The 15,460-nt window shown below is 47.6% G+C and overlaps 1 protein-coding gene across 2 annotated transcripts in view; it reads left to right on the top strand.

Moving 5' to 3' along the window:
- The window catches only part of cwf19l2 (CWF19 like cell cycle control factor 2), a 202,048-nt gene that overhangs the window by 83,180 nt on the left and 103,408 nt on the right, over positions 1-15,460 (top strand). The window contains exon 9 of one of the 2 annotated variants that reach the window (XM_072476758.1): positions 12,846-12,963. In XM_072476758.1, coding sequence (XP_072332859.1) covers positions 12,846-12,963 — 118 coding nt within the window. Of the gene's footprint in view, positions 1-12,842; positions 12,964-15,460 lie in introns of both variants that reach the window. The other variant, XM_072476757.1, reaches the window with a different exon arrangement.

Below are 15,460 nucleotides of genomic sequence, written 5' to 3'. Positions count from 1 at the left end.
GTTTCCCAATTCAGGCGTCGCTGGACGGAGATCCTGCCCCAAGAGTTTCATTGAAACTGTTGAACAAAGGAAGGCATGTACATATTGGAGCTATTTTCACATGTTTGTCAGAAAAAAAGATCCACTCCTCAAATTTTTAATTTGATTTGGATAACCTATTTTCAGTGATAATACATTAATTTTATTAATGTGTGATTACTGAAATAGGTTATCCATATAAAAATGTAAGTGTAAGGAACAGAAGAAATGTTGTTGCCTTTAAAGGTAACAATTTGCAAGCTGGTTGCTGCCAAATAACTGCCCATACCTCAACTCAACTGCTACTGAAACCCTCATCCATGGCCTAGTTACCTCTAGTCTCAACTTATTCCAAACTCTTCTGGCTGGCCCTTCACTTTCCATCTTCTTTAAACTTGAGCTCATCCAAAATTCTGCTGTTTGCATCGAAACTCTCACACTGCCCACCAGTCATTGACTGCATTGTCTCCCAGTGTGGCAACACAAGCTTTTGGTCACCTGACCTAATATCGCCTTAAGCAGTTTGGTCATATTTTGTTTGACTTTTGTGAGTGCCTTACGATGTTTTACTATGTTGAAGGTCCTATATGAATTCAATATTTTGTTGATTATCTGACAATATACATTAGCAACCATCCAGTATAAAATTAGACCTCTTAATTCTTTAAAGTTTCCTGATTGCCATTTTGGGTTGAGTCTAGTAATGTGGGATGTTGTATAATGCTTGATCCTGAGCTGAGTTTCTTTACTCATTCCTTATCGTGAGAACGACAACGTTTCATTTTCAATACATCGTCTTCACATTATGGCCAAGACTTTAATTTGTTCCTTTACCACTTTTTTGGCTCGAGTTCTCAAATGTTCTCTGGAGTTCTTTTTGGCTATTTCTCTCCAAACTTAAAAAGTAAATTCCAAAATTTTTATAATCATTCTTTCCCCTCTGTCTTCTATCTTGTCTGTATGAAGCTGTGTGATTTTCACATGTGTTTCTTTACTGATATTTTGCATGTCTTATGAACCAATCGACGCAAAACACTTGTAATGTTCTTGTTGGATGGCCTGATTTATATACAAGAACAATTATAGCTAAAGCAAAAAAACAATTTATTAACATTAACTGTGGGTCAATTATATACAAAACAATAGATGAATAACCGTTTAAACATGCACAAGCAACCTCTCCCTCCAGCTTCCCAGTCAGTCTGAGGTCACCTGACTCTAACATTCACTTATATACTAATGAGACTCCGAGTGGTCAGTCAGTGAATATCACTACAACACTTACAGGGTCGGAGTTTAAGATGGGAAAGACTGCTATTAGTTGCAACAAAGTACGTGATCGAGATATTAGATAGACCTAAGCAAGGCCAGAGCTAAGGTTTAGAATTGGGGAATGGAGAGAAAGATTGTCCAACTTTGCACAGCATAGCCTTGATGGTTTCCTCCAAGGCGGTGCTGCCATTCGAGGCAGACTAAAATTGGCAACAAATTGGAATTTTGAAGTTCCGTGACTAAATTCTTTTAAGACAATTTTGGCTGAATCAAAAAATTGGGCTACCTCAAAGGAAAGGAATCAAGATGCACTCTGAATCCCCACTGAATACCACGTGGGCAAAGGGTAGATCAGGCACACCCCATCTAGTTGGTACAGAATTTGGAGGAAGATGTTTTTGCATTTTTTGTTTATAATTTACTTGAACATGGTGTCCATCTTGAATAATAAACATTGCCAAAACCTACTGGAATGAAACAAATACTAATTTATTGGTCTGAACCCTTTATGGGATAATCCTCAAATAAAGGTTCTCAATCTCCCGTGCAACTCTAAAGGATATTGGTATTACTGAGTTATTACTTTGTTTATTCATTTTTATTTCCCTTTCCAGTATAGTTTGTCTCTTTCTCTTTTCTGTTTTCTTCATTTCTATCTATATCCCTTCATTTTTTCTCACTTATCAATGCTATCCATGTGTCTCCTCCTCTATTTATATTGCTGCTCAGCTTCATTTCATTCCTCCTATCATTCACACCCTTGTACTTTTCCATTACTACTTGTTCTTTTTTGCTTCCTGCTATCCTCAAGTGATGCTCTTTTCTGTTCTCCACATCTCATTCGCCCTCGGTCTCTTTCACATATTAGCAGACCAGAAAGCACACAATTGTGAGTGTGCAAGAGCAAGCCCTTTTGCTTGTTTAGATGTTGGAGAAGGTCAGGATCAGGCTATGCCTGATGAATGGTTGAGTAACAAAACAGCATTCACTGCTTAAGTTCAAGACATGAAGAATAAGTGCTTGCAACTGCAAAGCAGGTCACTGTTTCAGAAATAATTGAAAATTGGACTTGGAGATGCGAATGACCTTGCAGCAGGTATAGGAAAGTAACATGTTCATGGGTTTGATCTTCCTGATGGAACAGAACACCGCTGATAGAAATTGAAACTATAAAGGCTAAAATTATCAACTATTTGGTATTACAATTTTTAAAAACGTTTACGCAGCTATGGCTCCACTGAAAGATAAAAGGGACCTTAAACTATTCAAAAGGTTTTGAAAAACACGTATATACTGATTGGCCTTAAATATCAAAAAGATATTCTGTCACATTTTTGACCGATGGTCCTGAGGACCATTCTAAAAATGAATTTGCTAAATAATCCTCAGTGTGCTAAAAATTACTCAAACCAGCAATTTCAGATTGTTAGTTGGGCTAGCTTTGGGTACTGGAAGCTACATGTATTAATACACAGGGCCCTGTTCTTTGCAGACATAAAGAACATTGCACCTGTTTCAGCTAAACTAAATAAGTGACGCCATTTGCTGATAAATTTCACAGGGCAATGCCATGTTTAAATTTCAAACAATGCTTGGTAGTTAACTGTCAGTCACCATCAGCTGGTGCACTTTCCATGGCAATGCCTCTACCAATCAGGGTCTATTTGCAACCAATCAGCACTCTTGTACAGTGTAAAAATTGTTGTTTCCCCTGTCACTGGTACTTTGCGATTGTCTTGATAAGTGCAAGATGAAAAACTTTGACAAAATGTATTATTCCAGCAATACTCAAATAGGTAGATCCTTGGGTAACGGTACATTATTGGCAAGTGAAACCACTGCAATTGATTCGCTGGCTAAGATTAGGTAGATAAGAATGGAACCAAGCGATTGTAGCCCCGCCCATCTAGACAAGAGTAGAGAGACATTGAAGGAGAATGGTGTGGTTACCCGCATCAAAGGTACACAGTTTGAGAAGAACGAGGAGGAATACTTTTACTTTTGTCAGAGTCACATGGGGCTGGGAATCTCCAAGCTCAGAGAACCAGCGTTGATACCGAGACGGGCCGCGATGCCGAGATGCAATTCTCCAGCCGCGTGCGTGTGTGGTCGATGCGGCGCCGGTCGGAGGCCGATGCTCCACGGTCAACCGGCCGAGTTCCCGCCGACGTGGTTCTAACATGGTTCAACCCGGCGGGAGCTCGAACCCGCGACCGCCATGGCCGTCCTGGTGGTGGGGCGGGGGGATCAGACTCCGGGGGCCTCCACGACAGCCAGGCCCGTGGCTGCCATGGCCGTCCTGGTGGTGGGGCGGGGGGGATCAGACTCCGTGGGGGGGGGCCTCCACGACAGCCAGGCCCGCGATCGGGGGCCACCGATCGGTGGGCGGGCATGATCCGTTGGAGGTTGGGGCTATCTTCTTCCGGCTGGCCTGCTGTGTGGCTCCACCATCTTGCGCTCTGCTGGCACGCATGCGCAGACCTGCGGCGAGCAGTGCAGGGCACTCCAGCGTCCTGCTGACCCCCTGTGGGCAACAGAATCGCTGGGTCAAGAGGCCCGTTGACGCCGGCGTGAAACACTCCGGTGTTTAGGCCGGCGTCAACACTTAGACGCGCTTTCAGAGATTCCCAACCTTAATCCCATTACGCCGCTTTTTGTCTGTAACTCAAGTTCCTCATCTTCGCTTATCTGCCCACTCCCTTTCAAAATTGTTGATGGAATTGGCTTACACCACCTTTTCAAGTACAACATTGCAGACCACAATAACTGAGTGAAAACATTTTTGCCTGTTTCTCTAGATATTTTGCCAATGATTTTGAATGTCTGACTTCCAATTGTTGACTCGGTCACCAGATGGAATAATGTTTCTCTCTGTACTCAATCAAAATCTCTCATTGGAAACCTAACTTTTCAACCTTTTCTTAAAACTAAGTTTTCTCATATCTGTACATCTCTGCTGCATTCTTTGCTATTATGCTTTCATCTTTTCTGAATTTTAGTACTCCGAATAGTACAGCCTATTTAGTGATTTCTAAACTTTTCACGTGATCTCTTTTATGTTCCATTCCTCTATTATTAATCCCAGGTAAACCAGAGTTTTAAAAAACTTACTTAAGCACCTTTATGGATTTATCCATATGGGCACCAAGACCTTTCAGCTCATTTACTCTTATCAAAGTAGCACCATTTATGGTATACCGTCTTTCTCGAGTAACCTGCTAAAAGAGCATTGCTTCATATATGATTTCCATGAACTCCTGCCATATTTTCCCCCATTTCACATTCCTGTCCATATCACCTTGAAGCCCATAACTATCCTTATCACTATTATGCTGCTTGCTATGCTTGAATCTAGGTCAGTTATAAAGCAATAATAGCCCTAAAACTGACCTTCATGAAACATCACTGCAGACCCCCCCCAAATTGAAAAACATCCCTTTGCCTCCAGTCACTGAACCAATTTTGTATCCATACTGTCACCTCTTTAATTGCATGGACTCCCATCTCATTAATAAGCCTTCTGTCCGTTACTTTGCTGAACACCAACCAACGGCCTTGTATGCAACATATATTGCGCAACCATCTTGATCAGCCCTTGTTATCCCATCAAAAAATTCAATCTAAGTTAGTTAGTCATGATTTGTTTTTAGTAGATCAATGCTAGCATCTCTTTATTAACCTTTAGCTTTTCAATGGTGTATTTATTAGAATCCATTGAATCCCTGCAGTGCAGAAGGAGGGCATTTGGCCCATCGAGTCTGCATTGACCCTTCGAAATAGCACCCTACCTAGGCCCAATCCCCCGCCCTGACCCTGTGACCCCAGCTGACTGTCACGTCTTTTAGCATGGCCAAACCACCTAACCTCACATCTTTGGACTATGGAAGGAAATCAGAAGACCCGGAGAAAACCCACGCAGACACAGGGAGAATATGCAAATTCCACACAGATAGTCACTCCAGGCCAGAATCGAACCCGGGTCCCTGGTGCTGTGAGGCAGCAGTGCTGGCCACTGTGCCGCCCCATATTATTTCCCTGTGAAGGTTTCCAATAACTTCCCCAGCACCAACGTTAGACTGGCTGGCTTGTAGTTTCCTGGTTAATTTCTCTCCCATTTCTTGAAGAATGAGAAAATAGCAAACTTTCAGCCTTCGGCCTTATCCAATGAAGATTGAAATGTTGTGACCAATATCTCTGCCATTTCTACCTTTGCTTCTTTCAGCAGCTTATATGGACCAGATAACCCGCCAAATGCAATAGTGCTAATCTTTTTAGTACGTCTTCTTTACCTATTACTTTCCTATCCATAACTTATTTTTTTCTCTTTGTGTAATCTTAACATCATCAGCTTTCTTGTATGAAAAATTCTCATTTAATACTTTAGCCGCATCTTCAGCCTCAATGGTTTCTGCTTTGGATCTTTTATCGTCCCATTTCTTTCCCTTGCAAACTCCTTCCATTTTAGCTCAGAAAATACAATGGGGTTCAAATTAATGTTATTTGCTAATCTTTATTGTTTTTTTTAATAAATAATTTTTATTAAAGGTTTTCATAAAATATCAATAACAAAATGAGAAAGAAAAAAGAACCCAACGGGTAAGTACAAAACACAATCTAAAAAAGCAACCCCCCCAAACCCCCCCCCCCCGTACCTAAATAATAAATTAACATTAACACCCCGACTTAAGAAAACAGGTGTATACACCCCCTCAGACCCTTCCAGTGTAAATAACATAAACAAAAATAAAGTAAACCCCCCCCCCCCCACCCCCTGAGCTGCTGCTGCCTTTGACCAATGTCTAGCGTTCTGCCAGAAAGTCTAAGAACGGTTGCCACCACCTAAAGAACCCTTGTACCGACCCTCTCAAGGCGAATTTCACCCTCTCCAATTTAATGAACCCTGCCATATCGCTGATCCAGGATTCCACACTTGGGGGCCTCGTATCTTTCCACTGAAGGAGAATCCTCCGCCGGGCTACCAGGGACGCAAAGGCCAGAATTCCAGCCTCTTTCGCCTCCTGTACTCCCGGCTCCTCTGCCACCCCAAATATTGCGAGCCCCCAGCCCAGTTTGACCCTGGATCCTACCACCCTCGACACCGTCCTCGCTACGCCCTTCCAAAATTCCTCCAGCGCTGGGCATGCCCAGAACATATGGGTGTGATTTGCTGGGCTCCCTGAGCACCTAACACACCTGTCCTCACCCCCAAAGAACCTGCTCATCCTTGTCCCGGTCATGTGTGCCCTGTGCAGCACCTTAAACTGTATGAGGCTGAGCCTCGCGCATGAAGAGGAAGAGTTCACCCTCCCTAGGGCATCTGCCCACGTCCCCTCTTCGATCTCCTCTCCCAACTCCTCCTCCCACTTACCTTTCAACTCCACCACCGAGGCCTCCTCCTCCTCTGCATCACCTGGTAAGTTTCCGAGATCTTCCCCAATCCCACCCACCCCCCCGAGAGCACCCTGTCCTGTACTGTGTGTGGCAGTAGCCGTGGGAATTCCACCACCTGCCGTCTGGCAAACGCCCTTACCTGTAAGTACCTGAAGGTGTTCCCCGGGGGGAGCCCGTACTTCTCCTTCAGCTCACCCAAGCTCGCGAACTTCCCGTCCACAAACAGGTCCTCTAACTTTCGTATGCCTGCCCTGTGCCACCCCGAAAACCCTCCACCTGTTCTTCCTGGGGCGAACCGGTGGTTCCCCCGTAATGGGGTCCACGCCGAGGCCCTAACCTCCCCCCTATGCCGCCTCCACTGCCCCCAAATTTTGAGGGCCGCCACCACCACTGGGCTCGTGGTATACCTCCTTGGAGGGAGCGGCAGCGGCGCCGTTGCCAGCGCCCCCAGACTCGTACCCACACAGGACGCCGTCTCCAGCCTCTTCCATGCAGCCCCCTCCCCCTCCATCACCCACTTGCGCACCATTGTCGCATTGGCGGCCCAGTAGTACCCACAGAGGTTGGGCAGCGCCAGCTCCCCCTATCTCTACTCCGCTCCAGGAACACCCTTCTCACCCTCTGAGTCCCTCGCACCCACACAAACCCCATTATACTCCTGTTAACCCGCCTGAAAAAAGCCTTTGGGATAAACACGGGGAGGCACTGGAACAGGAACAAAATCCTTGGGAGCACCGTCATTTTGATTGACTGCACCCTACCCGCCAGGGACAGCGGCAACGCGTCCCACCTCTTGAACTCCTCCTCCATTTGCTCCACCAGCCTTGTAAAGTTAAGCCTATGCAGGGCCCCCCAGCTCCTGGCCACCTGGACCCCCAAATATCTGAAACTCCTCTCCGCCCTTTTTATTGGGAGCTCGCCAATCCCCCTCTCCTGGTCCCCTAGCTGAACTACGAACAGCTCGCTCTTCCCCATATTGAGCTTGTACCCCGAAAAGTCCCCGAATTCCCTAAGCATCCTCATTACCTCTGGCATTCCTCCCACCGGGTCCGCCACATACAGCAGCAGGCCGTCCGCATAAAGCGACACCCTGTGCTCCTCCCCACCCCGCACCAACCCCCTCCAGTTCCTCGACTCTCTCAGTGCCATAGCCAGGGGTTCAATCGCAAGTGCGAAGAGCAGGGGGGACAGGGGATACCCCTGTCTCGTCCCTCGGTGCAACCGAAAGTACTCGGACCTCCTATTTGTGGCCACACTCTCCATCGGGACCTCGTACAACAGCCTAACCCACCTGACAAACCCCTCCCCAAACCCGAACTTCTTCAGCACCTCCCACAGGTACCCCCACTCTACCCTATCGAAGGCTTTCTCAGCGTCCATCGCCACCACTATCTCCGCCTCCCCCTCCCTCGCCGGCATCATGATAACGTTCAAAAGCCCCCGCACAGTCGCGTTCAACTGTCTCCCCTTCACAAACCCCGTCTGGTCTTCATGGATGATCTACGGCACACAATCCTCAATCCTCGTGGCTAAGACCTTCGCCAGCACCTTGGCATCTACATTTAGCAAGGAAATCGGTCTGTAAGACCCGCATTGCAGGGGATCCTTGTCCCGCTTCAGGATCAAGGAGATCAGTGCCCGGGACATCGTCGGGGGTAAAGCCCCCCCCCTCCCTTGCCTCATTAAAGGTCCTAACTAACAGCGGGCCCAACAGGTCCATATATTTTTTATAGAACTCGACCGGGAAACCGTCCGGCCCCGGTGCCTTCCCCGCCTGCATGCTTCCTATCCCTTTGATCAGCTCCTCCAGCCCAATCGGGGCCCCCAGTCCCGCCACCAGTCCCTCTTCCACCTTTGGAAACCTCAATTGGTCCAGGAAACGGCCCATCCCTCCCTCCTCCCGTGGGGGCTCGGATCGGTACAATTCCTCGTAGAAGTCCCTGAAGACCCCATTGATGCCAACCCCACTCCGCACCACGCTCCCTCCCCTGTCCTTAACTCCCCCGATCTCCCTAGCTGCGTCCCGCTTCCGAAGCTGATGCGCCAGCATCCGGCTTGCCTTTTCCCCATACTCATAGACCGCCCCCTGGGCCTTTCTCCACTGCACCTCTGCCTTCCTGGTGGTCACCAGGTCGAATTCGGCCTGGAGGCTGCGCCTCTTCCTCAACAATCCTTCCTCAGGTTCTTCCGCATACCTCCTGTCTACCCTCACCATCTCCCCCACCAGCCTCTCCCTCTCCCCACGCTACCTCCGCTCCTTGTGGGCCCTGATGGAGATCAGCTCTCCCCTCACCACCGCATTCAGTGCCTCCCATACCATCCGCACTCGGACCTCCCCGTTGTCGTTGGTCTCCAAGTACCTCTCTATACTTCCTCAGACCCGCTAGCTCACCTCCTCGTCCGCCAACAGCCCCACCTCCAAGCGCCACAGCGGGCGCTGGTCCCTCTCCTCCCCCATCTCCAAGTCCACCCAATGTGGGGCGTGGTCCGAAATGGCTATTGCCGAATACTCAGTATCCTCTACTCTCGCTATCAGCGCCCTACTCAAAATGAAAAAGTCGATTCGAGAATAAACCTTATGGACATGTGAGAAGAATGAAAATTCCCTAGCCCCCGGCCTTGCAAATCTCCAAGGGTCCACCCCTCCCATTTGGTCCATAAATCCCTTCAACACTCTAGCCGCCGCCGGCTTCCTACCCGTCCTAGACCTGGAGCGATCCAGTGCAGGATCCAACACCGTGTTAAAGTCTCCCCCCATTATCAGGCCCCCCACTTCCAAGTCTGGGATCCGACCCAACATACGCCGCATAAAACCCGCACCGTCCCAGTTCGGAGCATACACATTGACCAGTACCACCCTCTCTCCCTGCAACTTACCACTTACCATTATGTACCTACTGCCATTATCTGCCACAATGCTCGACGCCTCGAATAACACCTTCTTTCCCACCAAGATCGCCACCCCTCGATTTTTGGCATCTAGCCCCGAGTGAAACACCTGACCTACCCACCCTTTCCTCCGTCTTACCTGCTCTGCCACCTTCAGGTGTGTCTCCTGGAGCATAACCACATCCGCCTTGAGCCCCTTCAGGTGCGCGAACACGCGGGCCCGCTTGACCGGCCCATTCAGTCCCCTTACATTCCAGGTTATCAGCCGGGTTAGGGGGCTACCCGCCCCCCTCCCCCACCGACTAGCCATGACCCCTCCTCGGCCAGCCACGCGCCCGCACTCCACACCCGGCCCGTTCCCCACAGCGGCATACCCCCGTCTTGATCCACCCCACTCGCTCCAGCTCCTCCTTGATCTTAGCAGCAGCAACTCGATTCCCCCCACCCCCCCCAGCTAGGACCCATCCTAGCTGGTTTACTCCCCCCATTGCACTTCCGCAAGTCAGCTGACTCCTGCTGACCCCGGCCACTCCCGCCTCCCCTTCGACTCCTCCCATTGTGTGGCACACCCTCCTCTCCCGCTCCCCATTCACAGGCTCTCCCCCTCCATTCTAAGCTCGGGAAACAATCCTCGCTTCCCCGCCCCCCCCCCCCCCCAGTCTTCGGCGCGGGAAAAAAAATCCCGCGCTCTCCACCTACCAGGCCCCGCCACCAACCAAAACAGTGCCCAACTCGCCCCATCCACCCTCCTCAACCCGAAAGAGAAAAACACAAAGAAAAGGAAACCCAAAACAATGCAAAGGCCCCTCCCCCCGAACCAAAAATAGGCATAACATATCCACCACAGTCCCCAATCGCCCATCCCGACCCTCAGTCTGTGTCCAGGTTCTCGGACTGAACCAAGGCCCACGTCTCCTCCGGAGACTCAAAATAATGGTGCCGGTCCTTGTAGGTAACCCACAATCGCGCCGGTTGCAACATGCTAAACTTCACCCCCTTCCTGTGCAACACCGCCTTCGCTCTATTGTACCCGGCCCTCCTCTTCGCCACCTCCGCACTCCAGTCCTGATATATCTTAACCTCCGCGTTCTCCCACCTGCTGCTCCCCCCCCCCCCGGCCCACCCGAGCACACCCCCCCGATCGACGAACCGATGGAACCGCACCAGCACCGCCCGCGGTGGCCCGTTAACCTTGGGCCTCCTCGCCAACACTCTTTGGGCCCCTCCCAGCTCCAGGGGCCCCTGGAAGGACCCCGCTCCTATCAGCGAGTTTAACATGGTGACCACATAGGCCCCCACGTCCGGCCCCTCCAGCCCCTCCGGGAGGCCCAGAATCCGCAGATTCTTCCGCCTCGACCGATTCTCCATCTCCTCGAACCTCTCCTGCCATTTCTTATCGAGCGCCTCGTGCGCCTCCACCTTTACCGCCAGGACTAAGATCTCGTCCTCATTGACAGAGATCTTTTGTTGAGCCTCTCGGATCGCCACCCCCTGGGCCGTCTGTGTCTCCAGCAGCTTATCAACAGAAGCCTTCATCGGCTCTAGCAGGTCCTTTTTAATCTCTCTGAGGCAGCGCTGGATACCCTCCTGTTGCTCCTCCGCCCACTGCCTCCGCGCTGCCTGGTCTCCGCCCGCCGCCATTTTGTCCTTCTTCCCTCCCTTCTTCTGGTCCACCACCACCTTTTTTGTCACCCCGCTCCTAGTTAAAGCCATGTACTGACGGGGAACTATTATTAATTCCTTCCCACACCGGGAAACATCGAAAAAGTGCCCTTGGGGGCCCTGAAAAGAGCCCAAAAGTCTCAAGAGGGAATCCTTTTGGCAGTGTTCGCTTCACCAATCTGCCCCAAAATGTCCGTGGAAACTCCTGAAGAAGGTCTAAGTGTCCGTTCCGGACTGGAGCTGCCGAATGCGTGACCTACTCCTCCATGGCCGCCACCGGAAGCCTCGTCCCCGCTTCTTCAGTGGCCCTGGTGAGATCTTTTCACAGTTGTTCCCTCTGCTGTTAGAATTCACTTTTGATAAAGGTCCTCAGGACTGTTTGCAGCTTTAAGCTTGCCCTTCCCCCGCTTGCATGCTGCAAACTGCTGCAAATGCTGTTTATCCTGTTGCAGCCAAATCTTCCACTGCTTCTGCCGGGCCTGGCAGCCAAAAGACACAACACTCCTGGGGGACACCGTCAGGGGAGTGTTGCAGTCCTCTTGCCACACTGGGAAATGTCAAACAAGTGCAGTGGGGGCCCTGCAAAAGAGCCCAAAAGTCCGTTCCAAGCGGGAGCTACCGAATATGCGACCTAGCTCTGCAGAGCCGCACCCGGAAGTCCTAATCTTTATTGTTGACCTATTTTTATCTCCTCTGTTAAGTTTTTCACTTCCCACCTATAGTATCCATAATCTTTCTGGGTATTGCCTAAACCTTGTGGCTGACGTTTGTCATAAGTCATCTTTTTCTGTTTTATTTGAACTTTTACATCCTTTCCAAAATTAAATAGAATTATGCTGCGGTCACTGTTAACTAGATGACCTCCTACTGTGGCACACTGTACTTGCCACCCTTCATTGCCAACCAGATACAAAATTGCTTCCTTCATTGCTGGACTAGAGACATATTGATTGAGAAAGTTCTCCTGTACACAACAGAAATCCTCCTCCCCTGCACTTTGATTTTCCCAGGCCATATTATTTCTTTCTCCGTTTTCTGCATTCAGCTGGTGCTCTGATTTTGACTTTATCCTCAGACTTATTCGCACCATTCTCGACGGTCTCTCATTGTTTCCCTTTGAGCTTTCTCTCACTGATTAAGTAAACACATACATAAACCTTACCCAGTGAGCTATTTTGGACCTTTATGAGAATTCAAAGTGTGACGCTTTGCTGGGATAGGATTGTTGCTGTTTTAACCAAATAAAGTTGCTGATTTCTAGAAATGAATTTTAGATTTAAAAAATTGATGGTGAACTAAACCACAACACTTCTTGTATTCATTATTGCATTAATACAGTTTATTAAGTGTTGCAGTCATTGTTAACTTCACCTTGTCTTGTATTCCAATGTAATTTTGCTGCATTTGATAGAAAACCGTATCAAAATATTGTTAACAAAAATTGGATAATAGACAACATAATACTAAATTAATCAAGTAAAAGTTTTTTCCCTTTTTAAAATTGTAAAAGGAACACAAACCTTGTGAAACATTACATGTCTTTGTTTGAGAATTACGAAAAGGTAACATACATTTCCTTTCTGTGGGGTGTTTCCCTTTCTCCCACGAAGCAGTGCTGCTATTCCAGCCAGATCTCTTGCTACAAGAGAAGAACCTCTACAACCTCTCAGTGAGGAAGAAATGAATAAACTGGGAGCAAAGATCATCAAAGCAGAGCTGATGGGAAACCTGGTAAGATTTAGAACAGTTAATTTAATTAAATTGTAACGGTGTTCAGAATACTGATATTAAAATGTGTTTTGCATAAGCAAACCGGATGTAGCTACTGTCATACTTTTGTTATGGCTACATCATGTATGTTTACTTGAGGCACTCCATAGCATTTTAGTTAATAAAGGAAGGAGTTTACTAGCAGTCCCATTTAGAAATCCTCAACTTATAGAATCTCTACAGTGCAGAAGGAGGCCATTCGCTCATAACCCTCTAAAAGAGCATCCTACATAGGCTGACTCCCCCACCCTATCACCGTAACCCCACCTAACTTGAACATGCTTGGGCACTAATGGGAATTTAGCATGGCCAATCCATCTAACCTGCACATTTCTGGACTGGGAGGAAACCGGAGCACCCGGAGGAAACTCGGGCAGATATGGGGAGAACATACAAACTCCACAGTCACCGAAGGCCAGAATTGAACCCAGATTCCTGTCGCTGTGAGGCAGCAGTGCTAACCACCGACCCCTTACATAATTTATTATTGAATTTTTAATTATACTTCTATTTCCATTTATGCAAGCATGCATTCATTTGTAATGAGTTAAGTCAGGAAGGGATTGCAATTGTAAATGTATTTTAAAAATCTGGCCAAGCACATTTTGAAATAATTATTTCAACAACTCCGTTACTGACAATCCTTACAGTCCATTGAGCAAACCTCTGAAACCAGTGTTTTCACAGTGTTCCTGTGAATTATTTTCATTTTAAGAAAGCATATAGCACTCCATATCACTAGCACCTCTCCCTGCCACAATGTAAAAGTGCGCCATATGTACTTAGGGACTGGTTTAGCTCAGGGCTAAATCGCTGGCTTTAAAAGCAGGCCAGCAGCACGGTTCAATTCCCGTACCAGCCTCCCTGAACAGGCGCTGGAATGTGGCGACTAGGGGCTTTTCATAGTAACTTCATTTGAAGCCTACTTGCAATTTACATTTACATTTTCTGTAAAAAAAACATTAATCTGGCTTTTAATTCCCTCACACGTTAATCTTCTGTTTCTGCAGGTATATTTAATTTCTAGAGAATGTTGCCTATATGCCTATCTTATGCTCATGTCTGTTTTAAGCTTTTTACATTTTTCAAACATCTACACTGCCCTTGACGGTTGGACCTTGTCCAATAATATCGATTATAGATTACATACAATAGTTATATATCCAATGAAATTTGGCATTACGTAAGGTGTGTTGATACATGATCAGCTCATGACCTCGTGGACACGACTCATGGTACCTTGTTAAAATGATCTTTTCTGGCTCCATCTGGAGTCCTTGAGTCTACAGGGTCTACATAACTCCTTCTTCTGTGGGCCTTGTTATCACTTCTTTGTGAATGCCTCCTTTAATCTCACATGTCTATTTTCCATTTAAGACAGTAGATCATCTGCTAATATCATCCACCATTATCTCCCCGAACATTCCTTCTTCTGTAATTGTTTCTGTTGTTTATACCAGCTTGCGACTCACTCAGCTAATTATGTTCAGGAATGTGGCTAGCTCAGCTAACTGCCATTTTGTGTTTTTAGTAACTGGGTTCTGTTAACGTGGTTGTTAACATAGTGAAGCCTTTCTGATCGTATAGTGATTCTTAGAATATAAAATTACACATGTTCAGGTTTATACTTCTGATTTTGGTTTGATTTATTGTCACATGTACCGTAGTACAGTAAAAAGTATTTTTCTGCGGCCGAGGGAACGTACACCGTATGTACATAGTAGACAAAGAGAATAATCAACAGAGAACATTGACAAATGTACATCGCCAAACAGTGATTGATTACAGTGCAGAACAAGGGGCCAAACAAAGCAAATACAAGAGCAGCATAGAGCGTCGTGAATAGTGTTCTTACAGGGACCAGATCAGTCCGAGGGGGAGCCATTGAGGAGTCTTGTAGCAATGGGTAAGAAGCTGTTCCTATGTCTGGATGTGTAGGTCTTCAAACTTCTGTCTTCTGCCTGATGGAATGGTTTGCCTGGGTGGGAGGGGTCTCTGATCGTGCTGTCTGCCTTCCTGAGGCAGCAGGAGGTATATACAGAATCAATGTGGGTGTGGGAAGCTTGTGTGATGCGCTGGGCTGAGTTCACCACACTCTGCCGTTTCTTGCGATCTTGGACTGAGCAGTTGCCATACCAGGCTGTGATGCAGCCGGATAGGATGCTCTCTATGGCACATCTGTAGAAGTTTGAGAGAGTCGATGCAGACATGCCAAATTTCTTTGGCTTCCGCAGGAAGTAGAGACGTTGTTGGGCTTTCTTGACTGTTGCATCAACGTGAATGGACCAGGACAGACTGTTGGTGATGGTGACGCCCAGGAACTTAAAGCTATCGACCATCTCCACTTCGGAGCCATTGATGCAGAAGGGAGTGTGTGTCGTCCGACGCTTCCTGAAGTCTATGATCAGTTCTTTGGTCTTTCCGACATTTAGAGAGAGGTTGTTTTCGGTACACTATG

This window comes from Scyliorhinus torazame, chromosome 15 (assembly GCF_047496885.1).
Source record: "Scyliorhinus torazame isolate Kashiwa2021f chromosome 15, sScyTor2.1, whole genome shotgun sequence".
NCBI classification, from domain to species: Eukaryota; Metazoa; Chordata; class Chondrichthyes; order Carcharhiniformes; family Scyliorhinidae; genus Scyliorhinus; species Scyliorhinus torazame.
Note: the sequence above shows the minus strand (reverse complement) of the source record. Positions and strands in the feature narration are given on the sequence as shown.